The 21,703-nt window shown below is 48.1% G+C and overlaps 1 protein-coding gene across 2 annotated transcripts in view; it reads right to left on the bottom strand.

Annotated features, from left to right (window-relative positions):
- The window catches only part of ACVR1 (activin A receptor type 1), a 114,162-nt gene extending 113,195 nt beyond the window's left edge, over positions 1 to 967 (bottom strand). Inside the window, exon 1 of one of the 2 annotated variants that reach the window (XM_019480495.2) lies at positions 694 to 967. In XM_019480495.2, the coding sequence (XP_019336040.2) occupies positions 694 to 955 (262 nt within the window). In that variant the 5' untranslated portion in view covers positions 956 to 967. The remainder of the gene's footprint in view (positions 1 to 693) is intronic. The other variant, XM_014599599.3, reaches the window with a different exon arrangement.
- Positions 968 to 21,703: the final 20,736 nt, after the last annotated feature.

Raw genomic sequence — 21,703 nt, 5'->3', positions numbered from 1 at the left:
CTTTAGGCTACTGATATGATGCCACTCTTCATCATATTAACAGGACTGCGGTAGAGCAGAACAAGGCACCCCTGTCTCCCCGAGACAGACAGGCTATGGGGAAAGCACTTGCTAGCACAAAAAGCCCAGACGCGGCTTTGATTCCTAGTGTATCCGCCACGCTCCTTTGTGGAAGAGTCCCTCCAGGCTACCCCAAATTTCACATCCCCGCTTCCCGATTTCCGTTTGCTCGCTTGGAGTTACCCACACCCGGCTCACTCACGTTACCAACGAGGCACGTTTCCAGCTATTTGAAACAAAGCTTTTTTTTTTTTTAACCGGACCTGGTTTTCAAACTCCGTCCCCGCAGCCGCAGCCGGGCCCCGGGGGCTCGGCTCACAAGATGACTCAGGAACCGGGCCGGGCCGAGCCGGCCTGGCGCGGGGCGCTCCGCCTGCCCTCCGAAGTGCACGGGGACCAGGCTCCGAGCTGGCCCCCCACCCCGAAATAACTCGGCGGTGAAAGCCGTGCGCATCCCCCCTCAGCCCGCATCCCTGCCCAGGGCACAGCCCGGCCTCCAGCGCTCACCGCAGCAGGGAGGGTCCCTCCCCTCAGCCCTCAGGGCACGGCCTGCCCCGGGGCCCAGCTCCGCGCCCCCGCCGCCCCCCCCGGCTCCCGAACAAAGCGCGGCGGCGGCCCCGGGCCCGCACTCACCTCCGCATGGCCCCGCAGGCCGAGACGGGCGCCTCCCTCCCGCGGCGGGGCGCCGAGCTAGCGCGGGGCCGTGGGGCCGCTGCGCTGTCGCCGCCGCATGTCGCGGGTGCGGGGGGCGGCGGCAGTTGGCGGAGGCGCGAGCCGCGAAGTTCCCGGCAGCGGCGGCGGCGGCCGTGGGGGGGGGGCGGCGGGAGGAAGTGGCTGCGCCCCGCTCCGCCAATGGGCGTCGGGTGCTGGAATGAACCGGGCACCGGCGCATCATTTCCTCCCGGCGCCGAGCCAGCGCGCCGCCCCTCGCCCCCGGCTCGGGCCGGGATCCCGGCGCCGCACGAGCCCTTGCCCTCGCCCGAGTGCGGGGCCTGCTCCCGGGCCCAGCTCCTATCCTGGGGCTGGGGGCATCTCTGAAGCCCTTGGGCGGATTCACGGGACTCCAGCAGCCGGGGCTTCAAGGGTTGACCCTGAGAGCGGGCTTTCGGTACAGGGGGGCAAGTGTGGCCGAGTGGGAGCCCGCCGGCTGCTGGGGAGAGGGCTGCGCAGCGAGGGAGGCGAGGAGCCCCCGGCGCCAGACGGGGCCGGACAAGCCTGTCTAGCGGCAGACAAAGCTGCCCTCCTAAGCGCGGGCTGTGCCCGCACAGCTAGCTCACGGAGGGGCTAGGGAAGCAGGGCTGGACGGGGCCTCACGAGGTCATCTAGCTCAGCCCCCTGCTCAAGGCTGGGTCGTCCCTGAGTAAAGGGCCCGGCCAAGTGTCTGTCCGTCTGTCGAACTTGCTGTTCCCAAGCACCGAGCCGGCGCGGCTGCTCCAGTGCCTGACCCCTCTCGTGGTCACCCAGTTCCTCCTCGTGTCCAGCCTAAATTTCCCCTGCTGCAGCTTGAGGCCTTTGCTCCTAGTCCTGTCCCCTACAGCCATCTCTATCCTCTCTATAATCATCACCTTTCAGGTATTTGAAGAGCTATACCAAATCTCTCCTCAGCTTTTCTTCTCCAAGCTAAATAACCCGAGTTCTTTCAGCTTTTTGTCATAAGTCTTGCCTCCAAGGCCCCTCGTAATTTCTGTTGCCCTGCGCTGGACTCCTTCCAAACAGTCCATGTCCTTCTTGAAGTGCGGGACCCAGAACTGGACGCGGCACTCCAGGTGAGCCCTCACCAGTGCTGAACATTGCCACCAGCTGGGAAGATACAGGACCTCAAGATCTCAAGTACTTCCATAGGTGACTAGTCTTCCATAAGGGAAGCCACTGCCAACACACCTTCACAGTTACTGGTACCCAAGTAATTAATTTAAAGCTAGCTTAGGCATGCACGTGCATGCCCCTATTTCATCTCTCATTGCAGTGTAGACCAAGCCACAGACCTCGTCTCTAGGTTTGGATTCTTTTGTGTACCTCTTGCCATCAACCTTCTCTCCGGCCCCTGACAAATGTCACACCAACATGTGACAAGTGCTAGTCCAAGTGAGGCAGAATCACAAGGTGCACTGCCATTTTGCCTCAAGCTTTACATGCGCGTTGAGCTTTGGGAAGTGAGGAATAGGGAATGCATTGAAGGTCAGGGTACAAATTCAGTTAGTTTGATAAATTTTCCCTTCAGGTATGTCTGTAGCTCCCTTCAAGGCAGTGGGCAATAGGCTGGCAGAGGTATAAGTAGAGGAGGAATTAGGTTCCTATAGTGTTTAAAATGGGGAAGAGCCATTGATATTACTGGTAAAATACAGCCCCTCTTCTCTCACCACTGCTGCACACGTTCCTCCCCCGCCACCCCATCCCCCACCAAAAAAAGGATTCAGGGCCTACAGCATGAAAACTTTGGGAGTCATGTAAAGTACAATATATGTGGAAACCATTTACAAAAAGCAAAGTGTGCTTGTGGAAGCTGGGTGTAGCAGCCTTTTGGGGATGGTTATTGGTCCATACTATTGGAGCCAGGGATCTTTTAATCTCAACAGGGAACTTGAGTATGCTTTAGTCTTAGAAAACAGAGAGGTGTGGTTCCTTCAAAAATTAATCTCTCAGGATTGGGGAAGGTAAGCAGAGAGCATATAAAATGGATTTGAGGTAGAAGGATTATGCAGCTGGATATTGGCACTTCCCTTGGATTAACTGAACTGATATTACATTTTCTTATAACAAGTACTCAGTGCCACATGTTCTCTTTCTGCATAGAGTGTAAAGCCTAAGCATGTTATATTTTTCTAAGTACAATGCCTGAAAGAATCTACCAGAAATTATCAAATTCTACCTTTACCCATCTCCCTCAGTTGGAAGATACAAATCAATTCAAAGGAGAATCTACCCCTACTATTGTTACTCAGTGATTTTTAGTTTTTTTTACATCAGACACTTTATTGTATTAAAGCATAGCTTTGCTATAGGGAAATGTAATCAGATAAAGTTGGAACCTTGGAGCTAGACATTTTGTAAAGCAAAAGGGGAATGTTGGCTGTGGTTCAGGAGGCAATATGGAAAATAGGAAAACGCAACATCTGGGGCTCATCACAAAAGGCAGTTTACAAACTCAGGGTTGGGGAGAGGCTCTGTTGCTAGTAAAAACTGTTCATCTGGTCTCTCTGGACTCCATTCAAATTGCTTTAACAGGCAATGATCAACTTAAGCAGCAAAGTTATATTTTTTATTTATAATGGCAGTTTTTAAAGAGTGCCATTTTAACTCTGCAATGCAACTTGGCTGCATAGTGATAAGTATTCCCAGCCATAAGGAAAAGTTGAGCCAATCTGTTGTCTCTATTTACTATATTATACTGAAGAATGAAGCATATAAAATTGGATTCATCTTTTGAAAGTCTGTTGTTCTCAAACTATTTCTTACTCTTTTGTAGCTACTGAGGTGTCGCACTAAACATGGAAAGTTAAAATAAAAAATAACCACAATAGAATTAAATTAACTACCAACAGAGTAACTGTAGAATATTATGTGGGAGACTGTCAAGGTTGTTTTTCAAGATTTTTATTGAGATCATGGATGCAGCCCAGCTTAATACATTCAAACTGATGATCCATATATCTGCCTCACAGGAATGAACATAGCTGAATGAAAAGGAAAACAAATTGATTTATAGTCATTTTGTAAATAAAAAGGACAAATCTGGGTTCAGTGTTATTGTTATTTTGAGGTATTTTTGCAACTACTGTATAAATAAATAATACAACTCCTAAAAGATACCCAAGAAAATTATTCCTCTGAATACTATTAGGGAACATACATCATCTGCTATGTGTGACCAGTAATTATCCTGATTAAAATGTTTGTTATTTGATTAGGGATTGCATGCGATTTACAGACCAGCTGAAGACTGAACTTGGGTTTTGAATCATTCGCTAACCAAAGCACTAGCTAACTTCATACCCAAAAGTTTGACCAACTCCAGAAACAAATGATAAAGACACTGTTGTTCTAATACAGACCAAAGCCATTTTTCATTTCTAAAATGTAATCCTTGGGAATAGGAACAATGCCATTTTATGTCCCTTAAATGAACTCTTCACATTTCTCTTTCCAACATGCCTTGATATAAATCCAAACATCAGAGACCTTACCTCATTTTAAATTGCAGCCGACTCTGGAGTATGGAGTTGCTATGCTAATTAGTGGGGCCCACAAAGCCTGAATGATCTGAAGGAGTGGAAGCTGGCAGAGAGAATCCTGTGACATGCAAACAAATGACAAAAGATTATAGCTAATTTCCCTCAATATTTAAGTAGATTAACCCCCAGCCAGGCAGGATGAATTTACCTGCACTGCACGGTTAAACTTTAAGGAAATCCTGATGCATACAATCACCAGGTTTACTCTTATTCATAATGGTCTGAGATCCTTTTAAGATGAGAGTATCAACCCAAGAAAAAATTTAGAAACCTAATAATGAGAAGGATTATTTATAAATAGGGCTTGGTCTACATAGGGGTTGTGCACCAAATTAAGACAAGCTCAGCTATACCTGTAAAAACACCTTTCTGTTGATAGATTTTGTCTGCATTTGGAAGCTGCACTAATTTAACTAAATCTGTTTTGCTACTGATTACAAGTTGTCCAAAAACTGAGTGTTAACAAGGCCGAGATGTTAAACACTTGTCCATATCTGGGAAAAGGCATTTCTTTTTTTTAAAAAGGGGATTCAATGAGCCTGATTTCAAACCTAATTGTACCCAATTAATATCAGTCAAGCACTTATGGGGAGAGGATAACATCTGGGAAACCATGCACCATATTTTAAACAAATTCAAGAGACTCATACTGGATAGTAAATACCATGGGTGACTCAACCAATGCTGTTTGTTGTCCACCCTTTTGTATCTCATGCATTTCCCTGATCAAAATCCAGTCATAGCGAGAATTATTCCCTCTACTCAGCTAAACGTCATCTAATAGGTTTTAAAAAACAACTCAGGAGATCACTTGGCAAAGATGTACAAGCTGTAGCGTCTACTGACTCTAGCTTGCTGACAGTGAAGGAACAAGCCATCCTGAGATGCAAGAAGACTAGCAAGTACGGTAGAAGACCAGCTTGGCTTAGCAGGGAACTCTTCAGTAAACTACATCACAGAAAGGAAGCTTATAAGAAATGGAAACTTCAACAAACAACTAGGGAGAAGTATAAAAGTGTTCAGGAATGCAGGGATGAAATCAGGGGGTGCTTGTACGTGTGATAAAAATTGCCCATTTTTGTGGTTTAGTAGCATCACACTTTACATGTATGGGGTTTTTTGCAATTTAAATGAGTTTGTTACATTGCAAACTAAATCACATCCCCATGTAGTTTAATTTGCAGCATAGCTACTTATAACATTGGAGCCTTTATTCTGACAGCACAATCCCCAGACATGGGAGAGGTGGACTGAAGGCAGAAGTAGCAAGGGGTCCAATCCTTTTTTTCCTTTTTCAGCAGAGCCTGCCTATGTCTCCTGTGGCCAGGGGCAAGCTGCCAGCAAGCCGAGCGGCCCCTGAGCTGCGGAGGGCCCTGGTTTTTCCCTCCATGGTAAGTGTTGCCCTCTAGTGCCACCCACGTGGGCTGCTAGCAGGCCAGGGGATGCCCCAGTTCAGAAGCAGCACCCACTGGATCCAACTCTTCCCCAAGGCAGCCGGGTCTTCCAGCACCCCATGCACTGTCCCTGCCGCCTAGGACTAGGCTGGCTTGCCCCTGGGGCAGTGCAGGGAAGCAGCAGGAAGGTGGCTGGGTGTGCTGGCAGCAGAGACGGTGCATAGCGCTCTGGAAGCCTGCTGAGCCCGAGTTTCCCTGAGCCTGACCAGGTTTCCAGAGCACCGTGCACCATCCCTGCTACCTTCTCTGACCACCAGCCACCCTCATACAGCTTCTCTGCGCTGTCCCAGCAAACCAGCCTGTTCCTGGGTGGTCCCAGGCAGCAGGAAGGCAACGGAAACAGTGCACGGGGTGCTGCTTCCAGGGCAGGCTCAGGGAAGCGTTGGATCTGGCCACGTGCTGCCTCCGAGCTAGGGCAGCATCTGGCCTACTAGCAGACCACCCAGCCAGCTCCGGGGGATCCCATCACTGCAGAGGTAAGGACTGGGGCCTCCCACAGTTCAGGGGCCACTCAGCCTGCTAGCAGCTCACATAGGGAGGCTCCGTTGGGAAAAAAAAAGTGTTGAGAGGCCTGATCCCTTTTTTTTTTATTTATTTGCAGAGTTGCCAGCAGGCCCTGAGCTGTGGGGGGCCCCAGTCCTTCCCTCTGCAGTGGTGGTGCCTCCTGGGGCCGCCTGGGTGAGCCGCTAGTGGGCCGGGTGCTGCCCCAGCTCGGAGGCAGCACCCAGCCCTATCCAACTGTTCCCTGAGCCCAAGCTGGAGTAGCCCCCTGCCCACTAGCAGCCCACCTGGGTGGCCCTGGGGGGTGCCACTGCCATGGAAGGAAGGGCCCCCAGCAGCTCAGGGGCCACTCAGCCTGCTGGCAGCAAGCTCCCAGGTTGCAGGAGAGGCAGGCAGCTTCGCAAAGGAAAATTAGAAGGATCGGGGCCCATGCCATAACAGTGATGGAAGCCTCTACATTGAAATGGTGTTTTTTTAATAGTCACAATTAAAAACCCACCGTTCCAATTTAGAGGAATAAACCCCCATCATGTGTACAAGTGCCCAGGAAGGCCAAAACGCGATTGGAGTTGCAACTAGCAAGGGATGTGAAGGGTAACAAGAAGGGTTTCTACAAGTATGTCAGTAACAAGAGGAAAATCAGGGAATGTGTGGGTCCCTTACTGCAGTGTTTCTCAACCCATGGTATGCATACCCCTAGGGGTACACGAGACATGGGCAGGGGGTACATGGGTGCTGCATTTAGAGTTTGGCTGGCACCCTCACCCAGTGGGTTGGAGGCATCTTTGCCTGCTCAGGCCGGAAGTTCCAGCTGCCACCCCTCCCGCCGTGTCCTGTGCACTGGGGCTTTCACTCCCCAGCATCAGTGTGCCAGGGGATAGGGAGGGAGACCCTGCGCAGGCTGCTTTGCCCCAGGCTGTGGTCCATGAGGAAAAAGCAGGACTCAGCTCGCAGTGGTGAAACCAGAAGTGGCATGGGGGGACTTCCAGTTTTGCTTTTGCCATGTCAATCGGCAGCACGGAAGCGGAAAGGGATCTTGGAGTCCTAGTGGACTCCAAGATGAACATGAGTCGGCAGTGTGACGAAGCCATCAAAAAGCTAATGGCACTTTATCGTGCATCAGCAGATGCATGACGAACAGATCCAAGGACGTGATACTTCCCCTCTATCGGGCACTGGTCAGACCGCAGTTGGAATACTGCGTGCAGTTTTGGGCGCCGAACTTCAAGAGAGGTGTGGATAACCTGGAGAGGGTCCAGAAAAGGGCCACTCGTATGGTTAAGGGCTTGCAGGCCAAGCCCTATGATGAGAGACTGGGGCACCTGGACCTCTTCAGCCTCCACAAGAGAAAGTTGAGAGGCGACCTTGTGGCTGCCTATAAGTTCATCACGGGGGCACAGAAGGGAATTGTTGAGGTTTTATTCACCAAGGCGCCCCCGGGGGTTACAAGAAATAATGGCCACAAGCTAGCAGAGAGCAGATTTAGACTAGACATTAGGAAGAACTTCTTCACAGTTAAAGTGGCCAAGGTCTGGAACGGGCTCCCAAGGGAGGTGGTGCTCTCCCCTACCCTGGGGGTCTTCAAGAGGAGGTTAGATAGGCATCTAGCTGGGGTCATCTAAACCCAGCACTCTTTCCTGCCTATGCAGGGGGTCGGACTCGATCTATTGAGGTCCCTTCCGACCCTAACATCTATGAATCTATGAATCTATGCACCAGTACAGGCTGGGGGCCAACTGTCTGGGCAGCAGCTCTGCAGAAAAGGTCCTGGGAGTTACAGTGGACAATAAACTGAATGTGAGCCAACAGTATGTTGTTGTTGCCTAGAAGGCAAATAGCACACTAGGCTGCATTCATAGATTCATAGATTCATAGATGTTAGGGTCGGAAGGGACCTCAATAGATCATCGAGTCCGACCCCCTGCATAAGCAGGAAAGAGTGCTGGGTCTAGATGACCCCAGCTAGATACTCATCTAACCTCCTCTTGAAGACCCCCAGGGTAGGGGAGAGCACCACCTCCCTTGGGAGCCCGTTCCAGACCTTGGCCACTCGAACTGTGAAGAAGTTCTTCCTAATGTCCAATCTAAATCTGCTCTCTGCTAGCTTGTGGCCATTATTTCTTGTAACCCCCGGGGGCGCCTTGGTGAATAAATACTCACCAATTCCCTTCTGTGCCTCCGTGATGAACTTATAGGCAGCCACAAGGTCGCCTCTCAACCTTCTCTTGCGGAGGCTGAAAAGATCCAGTTTCTCTAGTCTCTCCTCGTAGGGCTTGGTCTGCAGGCCCTTGACCATACGAGTTGCCCTTCTCTGGACCCTCTCCAGGTTATCCGCATCCTTCTTGAAGTGTGGCGCCCAGAATTGCATGCAGTACTCCAACTGCGGTCTGACCAGCGCCCAATAGAGGGGAAGTATCACCTCCTTGGACCTATTTGTCATGCATCTGCTGATGCGCGATAAAGTGCCATTGGCTTTTCTGATGGCTTCGTCACACTGCCGGCTCATGTTCATCTTGGAGTCCACTAGGACTCCGAGATCCCTTTCCACCTCTGTGCCACCCAGCAGGTCATTCCCTAGGCTGTAGGTGTGCTGGACATTTTTCCTCCCTAGGTGCAGCACTTTGCATTTCTCCTTGTTGAACTGCATCCTGTTGTTTTCTGCCCACTTGTCCAACCTATCCAGGTCTGCCTGCAGCTGTTCCCTGCCCTCCGACGTGTCCACTTCTCCCCATAGCTTTGTGTCATCTGCAAACTTGGACAGAGTACATTTGACTCCCTCGTCCAAGTCACTGATGAAGACATTAAAGAGTAGCGGTCCAAGGACCGAGCCCTGCGGGACCCCACTGCCCACACCCTTCCAGGTTGAGACCGACCCATCCACCACGACTCTTTGGGTGCAACCCTCTAGCCAATTCGCCACCCACCGGACTGTGCAGTCATCCACATCACAGCCTCTTAGCTTGTTCACCAGTATGGTGTGGGATACCGTATCGAAGGCCTTCCTGAAGTCTAAGTATACGACATCCACCCCTCCTCCTGTGTCCAGGCGTTTCGTAACCTGGTCATAGAAAGAGACTAGATTGGTCAGGCACGATCTGCCCGCCACAAACCCGTGCTGGTTTCCCCTCAGCATAATTTGCCCTGCTGGGCTCTCACAAATGTGAGCCTTGATAATTTTTTCAAAGACTTTACCAAGGATGGAGGTGAGACTGACCGGCCTATAGTTGCCCGGGTTCTCCTTCCTCCCCTTTTTGAAAATGGGGACCACATTAGCCCTTTTCCAGTCCTCCGGGACTTGGCCTGTGCGCCAGGAGCGTTCAAATATTCCCGCCAGTGGCTCTGCAATGATGTCGGCCAGTGCCTTCAGCACCCTCGGATGGAGCCCATCCGGGCCTGCTGATTTAAAGGCATCCAGTTCATCCAAATGACTCTGCACCACCTCAGGATTTACGTATGGAAGTCTGGCGCCTTGCTGCTGCTTCTCTACAACCCCAGTGGGAGACTTGTCGTGCCCCTCACTTAGGAACACTGAGGCAAAGAACTCGTTGAGGAGTTCAGCCTTGTCCCCCCTGTCTGTCACCAATTGTTTCTGCCCATTTAGCAGGGGTCCTATTCCTCCCTGGGCCTTCCTTTTACTCCCTATATATCTAAAAAACAATTTCTTGTTGTCTTTTACTTGGGTTGCCATCCTCAGCTCCATGGTAGCTTTGGCCCGCCTAACTGCCTCCCTACAAGCACGAGCAGAGGAGGTATATTCATCTTTAGTGATCTCACCTTGTTTCCACTTTTTATGTGCTCCCCTTTTGGCCCTTAGGCTGCCCTGGATTTCTCTGGTCAGCCATGGAAGCCTCCTGGCCCCTTTCCCTTTTTTGCCTCGCTCGGGGATCGTCTTGCTTTGTGCCCGAAGGATTGTTTCCTTTAGGCACAGCCACCCTTCTTGGGCTCCCATCCCATCAAAACTCCTACTCTGCAGTGCTTCCTTGACTAATCGCCTGAGTGCATTGAGATCAGCTTTCCTAAAGTCTAGCACTTTCACCCTACTAGTTACCCACTCAACGTCTTATGTTGAATTCTATTATTAGGTGATCACTGTCTCCCAAATGGCTACCGATCTGGAGGTCCCCTATCAAGTCATCCCTTGTTGCCAATACCAGATCCAGTATGGCATTCCCCCTAGTGGGACCATATGCACCTCCTGTTTCAGGTGGAGGTCCTGTAAACAGGTTAGAAACCTGCGTGAGCGGTGGGACCTTGCTGTCTGCGTCTCCCAGCAGATGTCTGGGTAGTTTAGGTCCCCCATGACTACCGCCTCTTTAGCTTTTATGGTCTCCGAGAGCTGCCTCAGGAGCCCCGCATCTATTTCTTCCCCTTGGTGTGGGGGTCTGTAGCAGACCCCTACCACCAAATCCCTTTCTCCTTGCCCCCCATGTAGCCTAACCCACAATCCTTCTACTTCCTCAACCTTGGATTCTATCTTGATGAGGGTTGATGTATATTGCTCACTGACATAAAGTGCAACCCCCCCGCCTTTCTTCCCCGACCTGTCCTTTCTGTACAATCTATAGCCCTCAATATGTACCGCCCAGTCATGGGATGAATCCCACCAGGTCTCTGTTAGCCCCACTAAGTCATAGGTGTTTAGTGCAAGCAGGAGCGCTAATTCATCCTGCTTATTCCCCATGCTCCTAGCATTAGTATATAGGCACTTGAGCCCTGCGACTGGTGCCTTTGCTGCCCCCCCGCTCCGAGTCCCAAGGGGCCCATTGTTTCTTACCTTCTTGTTTCTTACCTGTTCTGTAGTGCTGGCCTCCCCATGGCTTTCAGGTTTCCAATGTTCTCCTTCTTCAGGCTGGGCTGTCCTTGTGGGTGCCACATGGTTTGGTGGTCCACAGCTTCCACTGCCCTCGTACTCCCCTCCCCCCGACGAGCCTAGTTTAAAGCCCACCGGAGGAGATCCGCCAACCTAGTAGAAAACACACGCTTACCTTTGGGGGACAGGTGAAGCCCATCCCAGCTGAGCATGTCCCTCGTTGTGATGTGCGGGTCATTGTCCAGGAATTGGTAGGTGTGTTGCCAGCAGGTCTATAGAATTGATCCTTCCCTTCTATTCAGCACTGGTGAAGCCACATCTGGAGTTCTGTGTTCAGTTTTGGGGCCCCCACTACAGAAAGGATGTGGACAAATTGGAGAGAGTCCAACAAAAATGGAGAGCAACAAAAATGGTGAGGGGAGTCGGGGACAGGACTTATGAAGAAAGACTGAGAGAACTGGGCTTATTTAGTCAAGAGAAGAGGAGGCTGAGAGGGGACTTAATAGCAGCTTTCAACTACCTGTAGAGAGGTTCGAAAGAGGATGGAGCTAAACTGTTCTCAGTGGTGTCAGATGACAGAACAAGTGGTAATGGTCTTAAGTTGCAGCAAGGGAAGTTTAAGTTAGATAGTAGGAAGAATTGTCTCAGTAGAAGGGCAGTAAAACACTGAAACAGGTTACCCAGAGCGGTGGTGGACTCTCCATCCATAGAGGTTTTTAAGACCCAGCTAGACAAACCCTTGGCTGGGATGATCTTGTTGGGAATGGTTCCGCTTTGAGCAGGGGGTAAGACTAGATCACTAGGTTGTAGTAGACCTCATTAAGAGCAATTTACCATCATGTTTTCTAAGCCAACATAAGTATACAAGGAGTCTGAGTTCTCTCTATCTTTACTGTAGACTTTCCTGGGATAGAAGTACATTTTCTAATTTTCCAAGATGATCCCAAGCAGTCTGAAAGGATGGTGTGTATCCTGTCAGATAGCAGGGGAAAGAATTCTATCCTACCTTTCTCTATACTTGATTTAAGTGGACTTTGATTGGCTTATTATGAGTAATGCAAATGTTTTCGTGGAGGAAGAAATATTAAAGTATTTAAAATACAGAGAAGTCTAGATTCAGCTCAACAGCTCAAGACCAGTAATTTTCCATAATGTACTGCCAAATTGCTGGGTATGACATTCAAGTAGTTTTTGTGTAGGTGTCCATCAGGAGAAAATACAACTGCAGTAAAGACACATTTTCAGCAAGAGGAGTCTAAAGAGTGACTCCTAAATCCATATTTAGTTACCTATCTTAATAGCTAGGTATCAAACATGTATCCAAGGTGTTTAAGCTGGGGGCTGAAAGTGACAAGTGGAGGGCTTCTGTTTGCAGCAGAAACACAGCTGGCATCTGGGTCCATTGCAAACAGAAACCCTGTGGTTGTCACAGCCTCCAGTTTGAATACCTTGGAAACATCATTAATGACCTTCAACCCCTCCTGGAAAATGGTGACCATCTCAAGGTAGCCCTGGGGGACAAACCTACCCTGGCTTATGAACAGCCCCCCTACACCAAATGGTCTCTCCCCAGCAACAGGCTACCTACCTCCTATTCTCACTGAGGCACCAGGCCATGAATGTGAAATTATAGAACAAAAAAAAATCCTCCAAAGACTGGATTGGGTTAAGTATGGTAAGCAGGGAACTATGAATTCTTATTCTATTGCCTGGATTAGCTTTTATATCCCTATAGATATATTGCATTGCTATTCTCTCTACCCCACTCTGCCTCTTCCAGCGCTGTCTTCTCTCCTTCCTTCCCCTCCTCCCCACTGCCATCCCTGAGTTTTAAATCCTTCCTGATATCCTGCTTTCTTTATGTCCTTTCATAGTATCCAGTGCAGTAAGCTGTTGCTCACAAAGCTTATGCATCTGATTCAATTAGTCTGTAAAATACTGCTTACCTTCAAACTAACAGGGCTAACTAATTCTCTCTGCATCCAAGTAGCTAAATTTTCAAAGGTGCCAAACATCCAGTAGCTTCTCATGATGTGACATGGGACCCACTGTTAACCCAGCAGTTGTGAAATCTAGAGTCTAACTAACAGATGTGTACAGAAGTACTCCATGCATGTTTTACAGTGATGTAATTTAGAGCACTTTTTATAGCTTTATAAAGTTACAGCACTCTCAAGCTGTAGAAGTACGGTGTTTAGTTGGGGGTCCTCTGAACCTCCCTCCACTTTCCAGGGTAGGAGGCGGGAGCTGCTTTGCATCCTCCTGGGGCTTCTCCACTGGTCAGAAATTTGACCAGCATACAGAAATCATTTAAAGTGCTGTAGGTTGGTAAAGTGCTGTAAAATACAGCACTTCAAATTTAATACATGGGTTCATTTAAAGTGCTGTATTGTTTTAAAGTATTGTAAAGCCATGTATTTCTGTTAAGTCATGGAAAGAACATGCTTTAGATGGTGGAAAGAGCAACTTCTCTACACATCTTAATAGCCTAACTATAGTCACCAAAAGACATATCCTACTTCATGCATTAGGCACCCAAGTGGACATAGACAGTGAACTGTAATCCTGCTCCACCTGCTTGAGTCCTTAAAAATCTTTTAAGATCTGTTTTTCTAACATGCTGTATTTTTAGCCTTATGAGTAAGTCACAAAAAACCAAAAAGCCCACACCTAAGAGGCAGAAGACCCACCTATCATTTGTGTTAAGTCCATGTGGGCAGTTAATACATTTTTAAATGTTGGCCTAATTCTTTGAGAGTAATTGTAATATCAGGTGAATACTCTTAGATTAAAAACCACCTCCGCTAACTGACAGGTTGCAAGATCACCTAGGTAGAACAGAAAACTACATGGCTTAGAAGAATCTTTGCATCATGGAGTTTCCACTCCCTTTTTTGTAGGTTGGCTTGCTCTTGAAAAACGTTGATTAACCCGCTAATTCACACAACACAGCTGTGAGGGGAGAACTGAAGTTAAATGCATGTAAAAAGCACAGAAGAAAGTAATATTAGGGGGCAGGATCAGCATTCATGAGTTCATGGTTAACAGTTTTGTACAATTAAATCTCATAACTTCTACATTTAGCAGATTGTCTAAAGACAAGTAAGCAGAGTGTTGCCAAAACAGCTAGTTTCGTTCCCCTGGAGGCTTGTTCAATTACCCTCAAGGAGAGAGTCACACATACAGGCTGGGTCCATTTAGGTTTATTGTTTGCAAACAGTTCGACCGGGGAGCAGAGAGCTCAAATCAGGGCCGACGATGAGTCCAGCCTGGAATCACATTTTTATAGCTTACATTCAACAGAGTCTTGACATATTAGAAGTTTATTGGCTGCAGTACCAGTTCCTAATTGTGACGTCTTATCTTGTAGGCTGTACTTAACTAGTTATTGGTTAATGTGACTTATCAGGGTTAGTACGTGCGCACTCAAAGGTAGAATTGCAGCATGCTCAGAAGAAAAGAGCAATTTCAACAAAGTTAGTTAAACTTTAGTAACTTCTTACCTTAACGTAACCTTAAGGCACTGGACAGAGATGATTTCAAAATGCAAGGCAAGCAGTAAGAACCACAGCTTGGACATTAGACCTCCTGATCTTTATACAAAAGGGTCATAAGATGGTCATAAGACACTTCTATCATATGGTTGTTGCTCAAGCATTACTGCAAAATTATGGGGGCTAACGTCTTTTTACTACAACTCCCCCATCAGATGCTTTCTTACTCTAAATTTTTAATAAGTGTCTGCGATAGCCAATTTCTGATAGTGTACAAACATTTCACGGTTAACAACTGATCGAACAGTCCGTCTCAGAAGGGTCATGATGCACGGTAGCCAAAAAAATAGATTAGAGTCCACATTTGTGTAAACGTAACTTCAGATCTCCTACTGGGTCACTTGTCAGCTTCTTGTTCCCGGGTGTTGTCAGCTTCCGGAGTGACCACACCCTGGGAGTTGGTGTCCTCCGGATGAAAAGGCTTCACTCTTGAATAGTGGGTCCACTTGTCGCTGTTTGATAAGCGGACAGCCGTGTGCGTAGTCAGCAACACCTGGTAGGGTCCTTCCCACTTTTTCTGCAAGAGGATCTTTTTTCCACCTCTGTACCAGGACCGGGTCACCCGGTTTGAAGTTGTGGGCTGGTGCATCAAGCGGAAGGCTCTGGAAGGATGCAGCAAACCTGTGTAGAGAAGACAAAAAGACTGCAAGGCAATAACGTGTTTCCAAATTTCAGATTTACCAAGTTCTACAGTAACTAGTTCCCTCCATCCTGCTGGCAAGACCCTGGGAGGCATACCAAACATCAGTTCAAAAGGTGATAATTTAATTCCCCTACGTGGTATACTACGAATACGAGTTAAAGCCAGTGGGAGTGCCTGTGGCCATTTCAAATGAGCCTCAGTACAAATTTTTGTCAACATAACCTTCAGTGTCCTATTCATGTGTTACACCTGGCCTGAACTCTGGGGTCTCCATGGAGCATGGAGTTTCCAAGTGATATCTAAAGCTTTGGACACTTCCTGTACTATTTTCCCCACAAAATGACTGCCTTGATCTGACTCAATAGACTCAGGTAACAGAAATCTGGGTATTATCTCGTGGAGTAGCACCCGTGCTACTGTAGATGCGGTAGCTGTTCTCGTGGGGTACGCTTCCACCCACCCAGTTAACTGGTCAACTAGTACCAACAGGTAATGGTATCGGCCAGATCTAGGAAGTTCAGCAAAATCAATCTGCCAAGCTTGTCCAGGATATTGAGCCCACGGTCTTCCTCCCATGGGAGCTGGTGGTCTGGAAGATTTTGGATTCACCTTCTGGCAAGTCGGACACTGAGAGACCACTCTCTGGGCATCCAAATAAAGTCTGGGGGCTACCATTTGATGAGTCAACAAATCTCCCATTGCTGTGCTTCCCATGTGAGTGGAAGAATGCAATCGGTGGAGTATCTCTCCCAGCAGGGCTCGAGGTATCAACACTTTCCCTCCCGGTACGATCCACCATCCCTGTGAATTTTTACTAGCCTTGCGTTCAGTGGCTAGCTTATCTGACCCTGGACCATATTTTACTTCACAATTTTCTAAATAGGAAGACACTTCATGGGCCGTGCCCTGGAACGCTGCCTCTCCTCCTGTTTGTGCTGCCTCTTTAGCTGCCATGTCAGCCTTTGCATTTCCCCTTTTATCTTTTCCCAATTCTAGTGCACGAGTTAGGGCCACGAGCTCCACTGCCTGTGCTGACCATGTCGCAGGGAGCTTTTCTTTCCATACCGTTTCTGTCAATGTCACCATAGCACATCCAGTATATCGCACACCCTGTATCACACTGCTCGAACCATCTACAAAGAATTCCTCCTCCGGGTTCTCAATTGGGTCATCGTTCAAATCAGGGCGAATTAGTACTGTCTGTGTCAATACTTCTAAACAGTCATGACCCGGAGGCCCCGGCTCCGGCAGTAGAGTCGCTGGATTTAAGGCAGTGGTGTGCTTAAAGGTAAGACCTGGATTAGATAAAAGGAAGATTTCATATCTCGATTGTCTGGAGGGGTTCAAAAATTTCCCTCCTTCTCCTCCGAGAATCTGGGGAACCCCATGTGGAGTGTGTATCTCCATGTCAGCTCCCATCCCATTCAAAGGCAAACAATTTCTGACTACCTTCATGTAGTGGAATAAAGAAGAAAGCATCTTTTAAATCTAGCACAGAGAATACCTCAGCATCCGCTGGAACCTGGGTTAAGATGGTGTGGGGATTTGGGACTGTATGGTGGTCCACTAAAATCTTTTTGTTTATGGCCCTTAAGTCTTGTACCAGCCTAAAAGAGATTCCATCTGCTTTGGGTACACCCAAGATTGGGGTGTTAAAGGGGGATGATCCCTCTATTAACCACCCATACCTCTTAAATTTTTCAATTAGTGGCTTCAAGCCTATTCGAGTGGCTTTCTTCAGAGGATCTTGTTTGACACACACAGGACCTTCTCCTTCCCTCAGGGGAATTTTTACAGGGTGTGCATATTTTGCTCGGGCAGGAGTTCCGTCTGCCCATACACAGGGATCCACATTTTCTAAAATCTCAATCCCTTTGGGTTCTGATCTTGTCTCAACTGTCCATAAAGCCATCTGGTAGTTTGAGCCTTGCTTTACCGGTAATTGCACTATGATTTGATCTTCACGGAAGAAGATTTCTGCTTGCAGTTTTGTTAGCAAATCCCGTCCCAATAGTGCTACTGGGCAGGCAGGTGATACTACAAATGCATGCTCCAGCTTATTATTCCCAATCTTCGTGAGGAGGGGCTTATATACAGGCAATCTGATCCGACTTCCCTCTATCCCTTCTACCGTTACATGCTTTCTGCTTTCTTTAGCTAAAGGGGGTTTCACAGGAATCATTGAAAAGGTGGCCCCAGCATCCACTAGGGCCTCATAATCTCTGCCACCTACCCTAATCTGTACCATGGGATCCTTCCGGGCATTTGCCCGTAGGGCGGTGGCCTTGAATCCCTGGACCCTTCAGCTAGAATCTTCTCCCGAGGATTCCGCTAGCATCTGGCGGTCCCCTCATTGGGTTTCCCTCTTTTTATCCCGTAGCTTAGGACAATCTTTTTTCCAGTGTCCTTTTTCCTGGCAACATGCACATTCATCCGGCTGCGGCCGACCTCTTCCTTTCTTCTGCCCCCCCTCTGGTTGCCCTTTCCATCCTCCATTGCCATTAGTACTCTTGCTTAAGGCGGCTGCTAGCATGGCCATTTGCTTCTGTCCACGCTTCTCCTCCTTCTTTTCTGCTATTTGATCCCGGTTCCCATAGACTTTATACGCAATTTCCACTAGCTCTGAAAGGGGTTTCCCTGGTCCTCCTTAAACTTTTTGCAACTTCTTCCTTATATCTGGGGCCGCCTGCTCAATAAACAGCATATTCACCATGCGGTGATTTTCTGGAGCCTCAGGGTTTATTTCACTAAATTTCTTAAAGGCATCATACAACCGCTCGAGGAAGGCTGAGGGAGATTCATCCTTTCCTTGGTGGACTTTTCATATCCTGGAGAGGTTTGGTACCCGTGGTACTGCCTTACCCAGAGCTTCTACTATAATCCCCAGATATTGATGATTCAGATCTCTCCCTTCCTCTGAGTCGTTATCCCAATTGGGACTCTCAATAGGACATACAGCACGCAGGTCCCCTCCAGGGGCTACTACCCGCTCCTCAGTTATCTTATCCGCTACTCCCTGTACCATCCGCCTTTCTTCAGAGGTCAGGAGGGTATGCAGCATCATTTGAACATCAGCCCAGGTAGGGCAGTGGGTTTGCCCTACTGACCGAAACAGATTTTGCATCTTATCGGGGTCTTCTCTAAAAGAAGGATTTTGATTCTTCCAATTAAACAAATCTGACGTGTGAAAGGGTACGTAAATGAAGGTTGTTCCCCCCCCTTCTCCTGGAGTCACTACTTGTCTCATGGGACAATTGTAATTGGTGTAATTGGGGTTCTTGGTATGGGAACTCCGGGGGATTTTATCATGCCAGGATTCCACGAGCTTTAACGCTGATTTGAGCTGAGCCAGCCCCTCTGGGAAGCTGTCCGTTTCCTCGTAAGGTGGAGCTGTTGGTGGGAGATTCTCTGGGTCTTTTCCCTTCTTTTCTCCTGAAACCCCGGGGCCAGTTAGGGGTGCTACTGAGGGACTTTCTGACCTCTCCCTGCCCAACAAGTCAGGATCCTCTCAGAATGATGAGGATGATGGTGATGATTCCTGGCTCCTGGAGCTGGGGCTAGAGTCCATCTGAGATGATGATGGTGACTCCTGACTCCTGGAACTGGGGCTGACAGGTGACTGTGTTCTAACTCTGCGTCCTGGTCCCTGAATCAGATCTCCCTCACTACCAGAATCAGGAAGGACTTGGGCTGTTCTCCCAGTGTCTTTTGCCAATAACATCTTACACAGTTTCTTTTTACACTTCTGAACCCATGGGGGAACAGGATTCATTATAGCACTTATCTAACAATCTATATACGGCCACTGATCCCAGTGGCCGTCTCGGGTTATCACATTCGAAACTGCATTAGCTAATTTTACATTGTAAGAACCAACTTCCGGCCATCCAACCCCGAAAGTGGGCCATTCCTTCTGACAAAATATAATCAAGTCATCCTTTGTCATTTCTATTCCATAGTCTCCCTTAAATTTACCAAAATTCCTCAGCATGCATCCTAATGGGGAAGCAGAATCTTCTTCTCAGGAGCTACCCGAACCCATTGTGTCGACCAATATACAAATGCACTCGGTCCCTGTCCGCTGAGTCACGAGGTTCCAGCTGAGCCCCCTTGCGTTCGACTCTACCTTGTTGGGCAGAATCAGTGCGGCTAGGCTCAGCTATAGTCTCAGACTTGGTCAGGGGCTCATTTTTCTAAAGGGATTCCCCGGATCCAAAATCCAGACCAATATGCTGGATACTAAAACCAACACTTAAATCCTCAGGGCTCCCCAAATTCCCTTAGAGACCATTCAATTGACACAAGGAAAGCGAATACTCACTCTGCTGGACCCCTGGCGCCGTCTCTTCGGACCCACTCAGCCTGGGTGACTCGTTCAAAGGAGTGCCTTTGACCTTTCAGGTGCCCGACTCACAGACCCGGGGGTCGTGACGGACTCCAAGATCAGTCCGGTGGCCACTTCACGACTCCCCTTTGCTGATCTCGTCATGCCCTGAAGTAGTCCAGAGGGCTCCTGGCTGGCTCACCAAATTGTTGCCAAAACGGCTAGTTTCGTTCCCCTGGAGGCTTGTTCAATTACCCTCAAGGAGAGAGTCACACATACAGGCTGAGTCCATTTAGGTTTATTGTTTGCAAACAGTTCGACCGGGGAGCAGAGAGCTCAAATCAGGGCCGACGATGAGTCCGGCCTGGAATCACATTTTTATAGCTTACATTCAACAGAGTCTTGATGTGTTAGAAGTTTATTGGCTGCAGTACCAGTTCCTAATTGTGACGTCTTATCTTGTAGGCTGTACTTAACTAGTTATTGGTTAATGTGACTTATCAGGGTTAGTACGTGCGCACTCAAAGGTAGAATTGCAGCATGCTCAGAAGAAAAGAGCAATTTCAACAAAGTTAGTTAAACTTTAGTAACTTCTTACCTTAACGTAACCTTAAGGCACTGGACAGAGATGATTTCAAAATGCAAGGCAAGCAGTAAGAACCACAGCTTGGACATTAGACCTCCTGATCTTTACACAAAAGGGTCATAAGATGGTCATAAGACACTTCTATCATATGGTTGTTGCTCAAGCATTACTGCAAAATTATGGGGGCTAATGTCTTTTTACTACAAGAGGAAACTATTAGGTTGGTGAATGAATCCCAGTTTTGTCCTTATAGTTGGTGATGGCCCTGTTTTGAGCAGGGGTTTAGACTAGATGACTTCCTGAGGTCCCTTCCAGCCCTAATTTTGTATGATTCTATATATACATTCCTATGTATTCTCCATCCCTTTGAATAGTACTTCTTATTCATTGTTACTGACAAAAATCCTCCTTAAAAAAAGATACAATTTTTTTTCCATCTACTGTCCATGTAACTTGTTATGACTTTAAAGTTGATTGCAAATGCTAGGAGTTATTGCTTTTTATTATTGCTTCAATTAAAAACAGCAATGAAACCATATTAAAATCATAAATAGACTGTATATTTAGTGGCTGCAGAAAATGGCTGCCAATTTGGAGGTGTGTGTTCCAGATTCTTCCATTACTTGCCTTGTGATCTTTCACAAATCACAGTTTTTCTATGATTCAGTGTTCTGTGTGCAGTGAGAGAGAGACAATAACACCCACCTTTCTAAAGCATGCTGAGTTCTCCTGGAGAAAGGTGTTACACTTAATAGCATGTTGATTTATATAGGTTTTGTGGGCATAAATTGCCATTCTTTGAATCTAGAACAGTCCCACTGATTTTCATGTAGTTATCATGTAGTTTTGCATTCTATGACCTCATAAAGTGATTGTGAACATATTACCTAAAATTCACTCAGCAAGAGCAGGGATGGCAAGCATAGGCTCCTATACTTATCTTACCATAGTACCCCAAGCAAAAGGCAGGGCAGGGTGGCACCCTAGGGTGTATCTCCATAAGCATAGTTGTGCCACTGCTACTTGTGCTTGGGGAATGCCTCTGCACGTGCACTCTGGCGCATGGCAAATTGCCCCAGGTGGGATAGGGGAGGTTAGAGCCAGCACCTGTGCTGGCCCCAGAAGCCTTACCTTGGGTTGTACAGGACCCCCAGGGCTACAGTGGTGGTGATCCAGGCATGCAGAGCCTGACCAGCAGCCAATGTGGCTCTGGCTGGCCAGGCTCCGGTTTTGGGCGGTGCATGCTGCAGCTGTGCGCGCTGCCTCACTTTCTTTTGGCTCATTTTTTTAGATACCTGGATTTCCTTTTTTTTTTCTCATTTTGTCTCCACACTGCAAATATGCAGCGTAGAGAACCTTTTGACTTGCACCTCATGCATTCTGCAGTGCCTCAAAAGCCTTTGAGGTGCCACAGAGCACACATTCTCACTTGTCTGAAGGCACCCTTAAGGCACATCCAGACATGCATGGACATTTGGTTTCTTGGGGACAAGTAGCAGCAATGTACATTGTGCTGCTGCTGCTTGTCCCTGGGGAGTG

This window comes from Alligator mississippiensis, chromosome 4, assembly GCF_030867095.1.
Source record: "Alligator mississippiensis isolate rAllMis1 chromosome 4, rAllMis1, whole genome shotgun sequence".
Classification (NCBI taxonomy): domain Eukaryota; kingdom Metazoa; phylum Chordata; order Crocodylia; family Alligatoridae; genus Alligator; species Alligator mississippiensis.
Note: the sequence above shows the minus strand (reverse complement) of the source record. Positions and strands in the feature narration are given on the sequence as shown.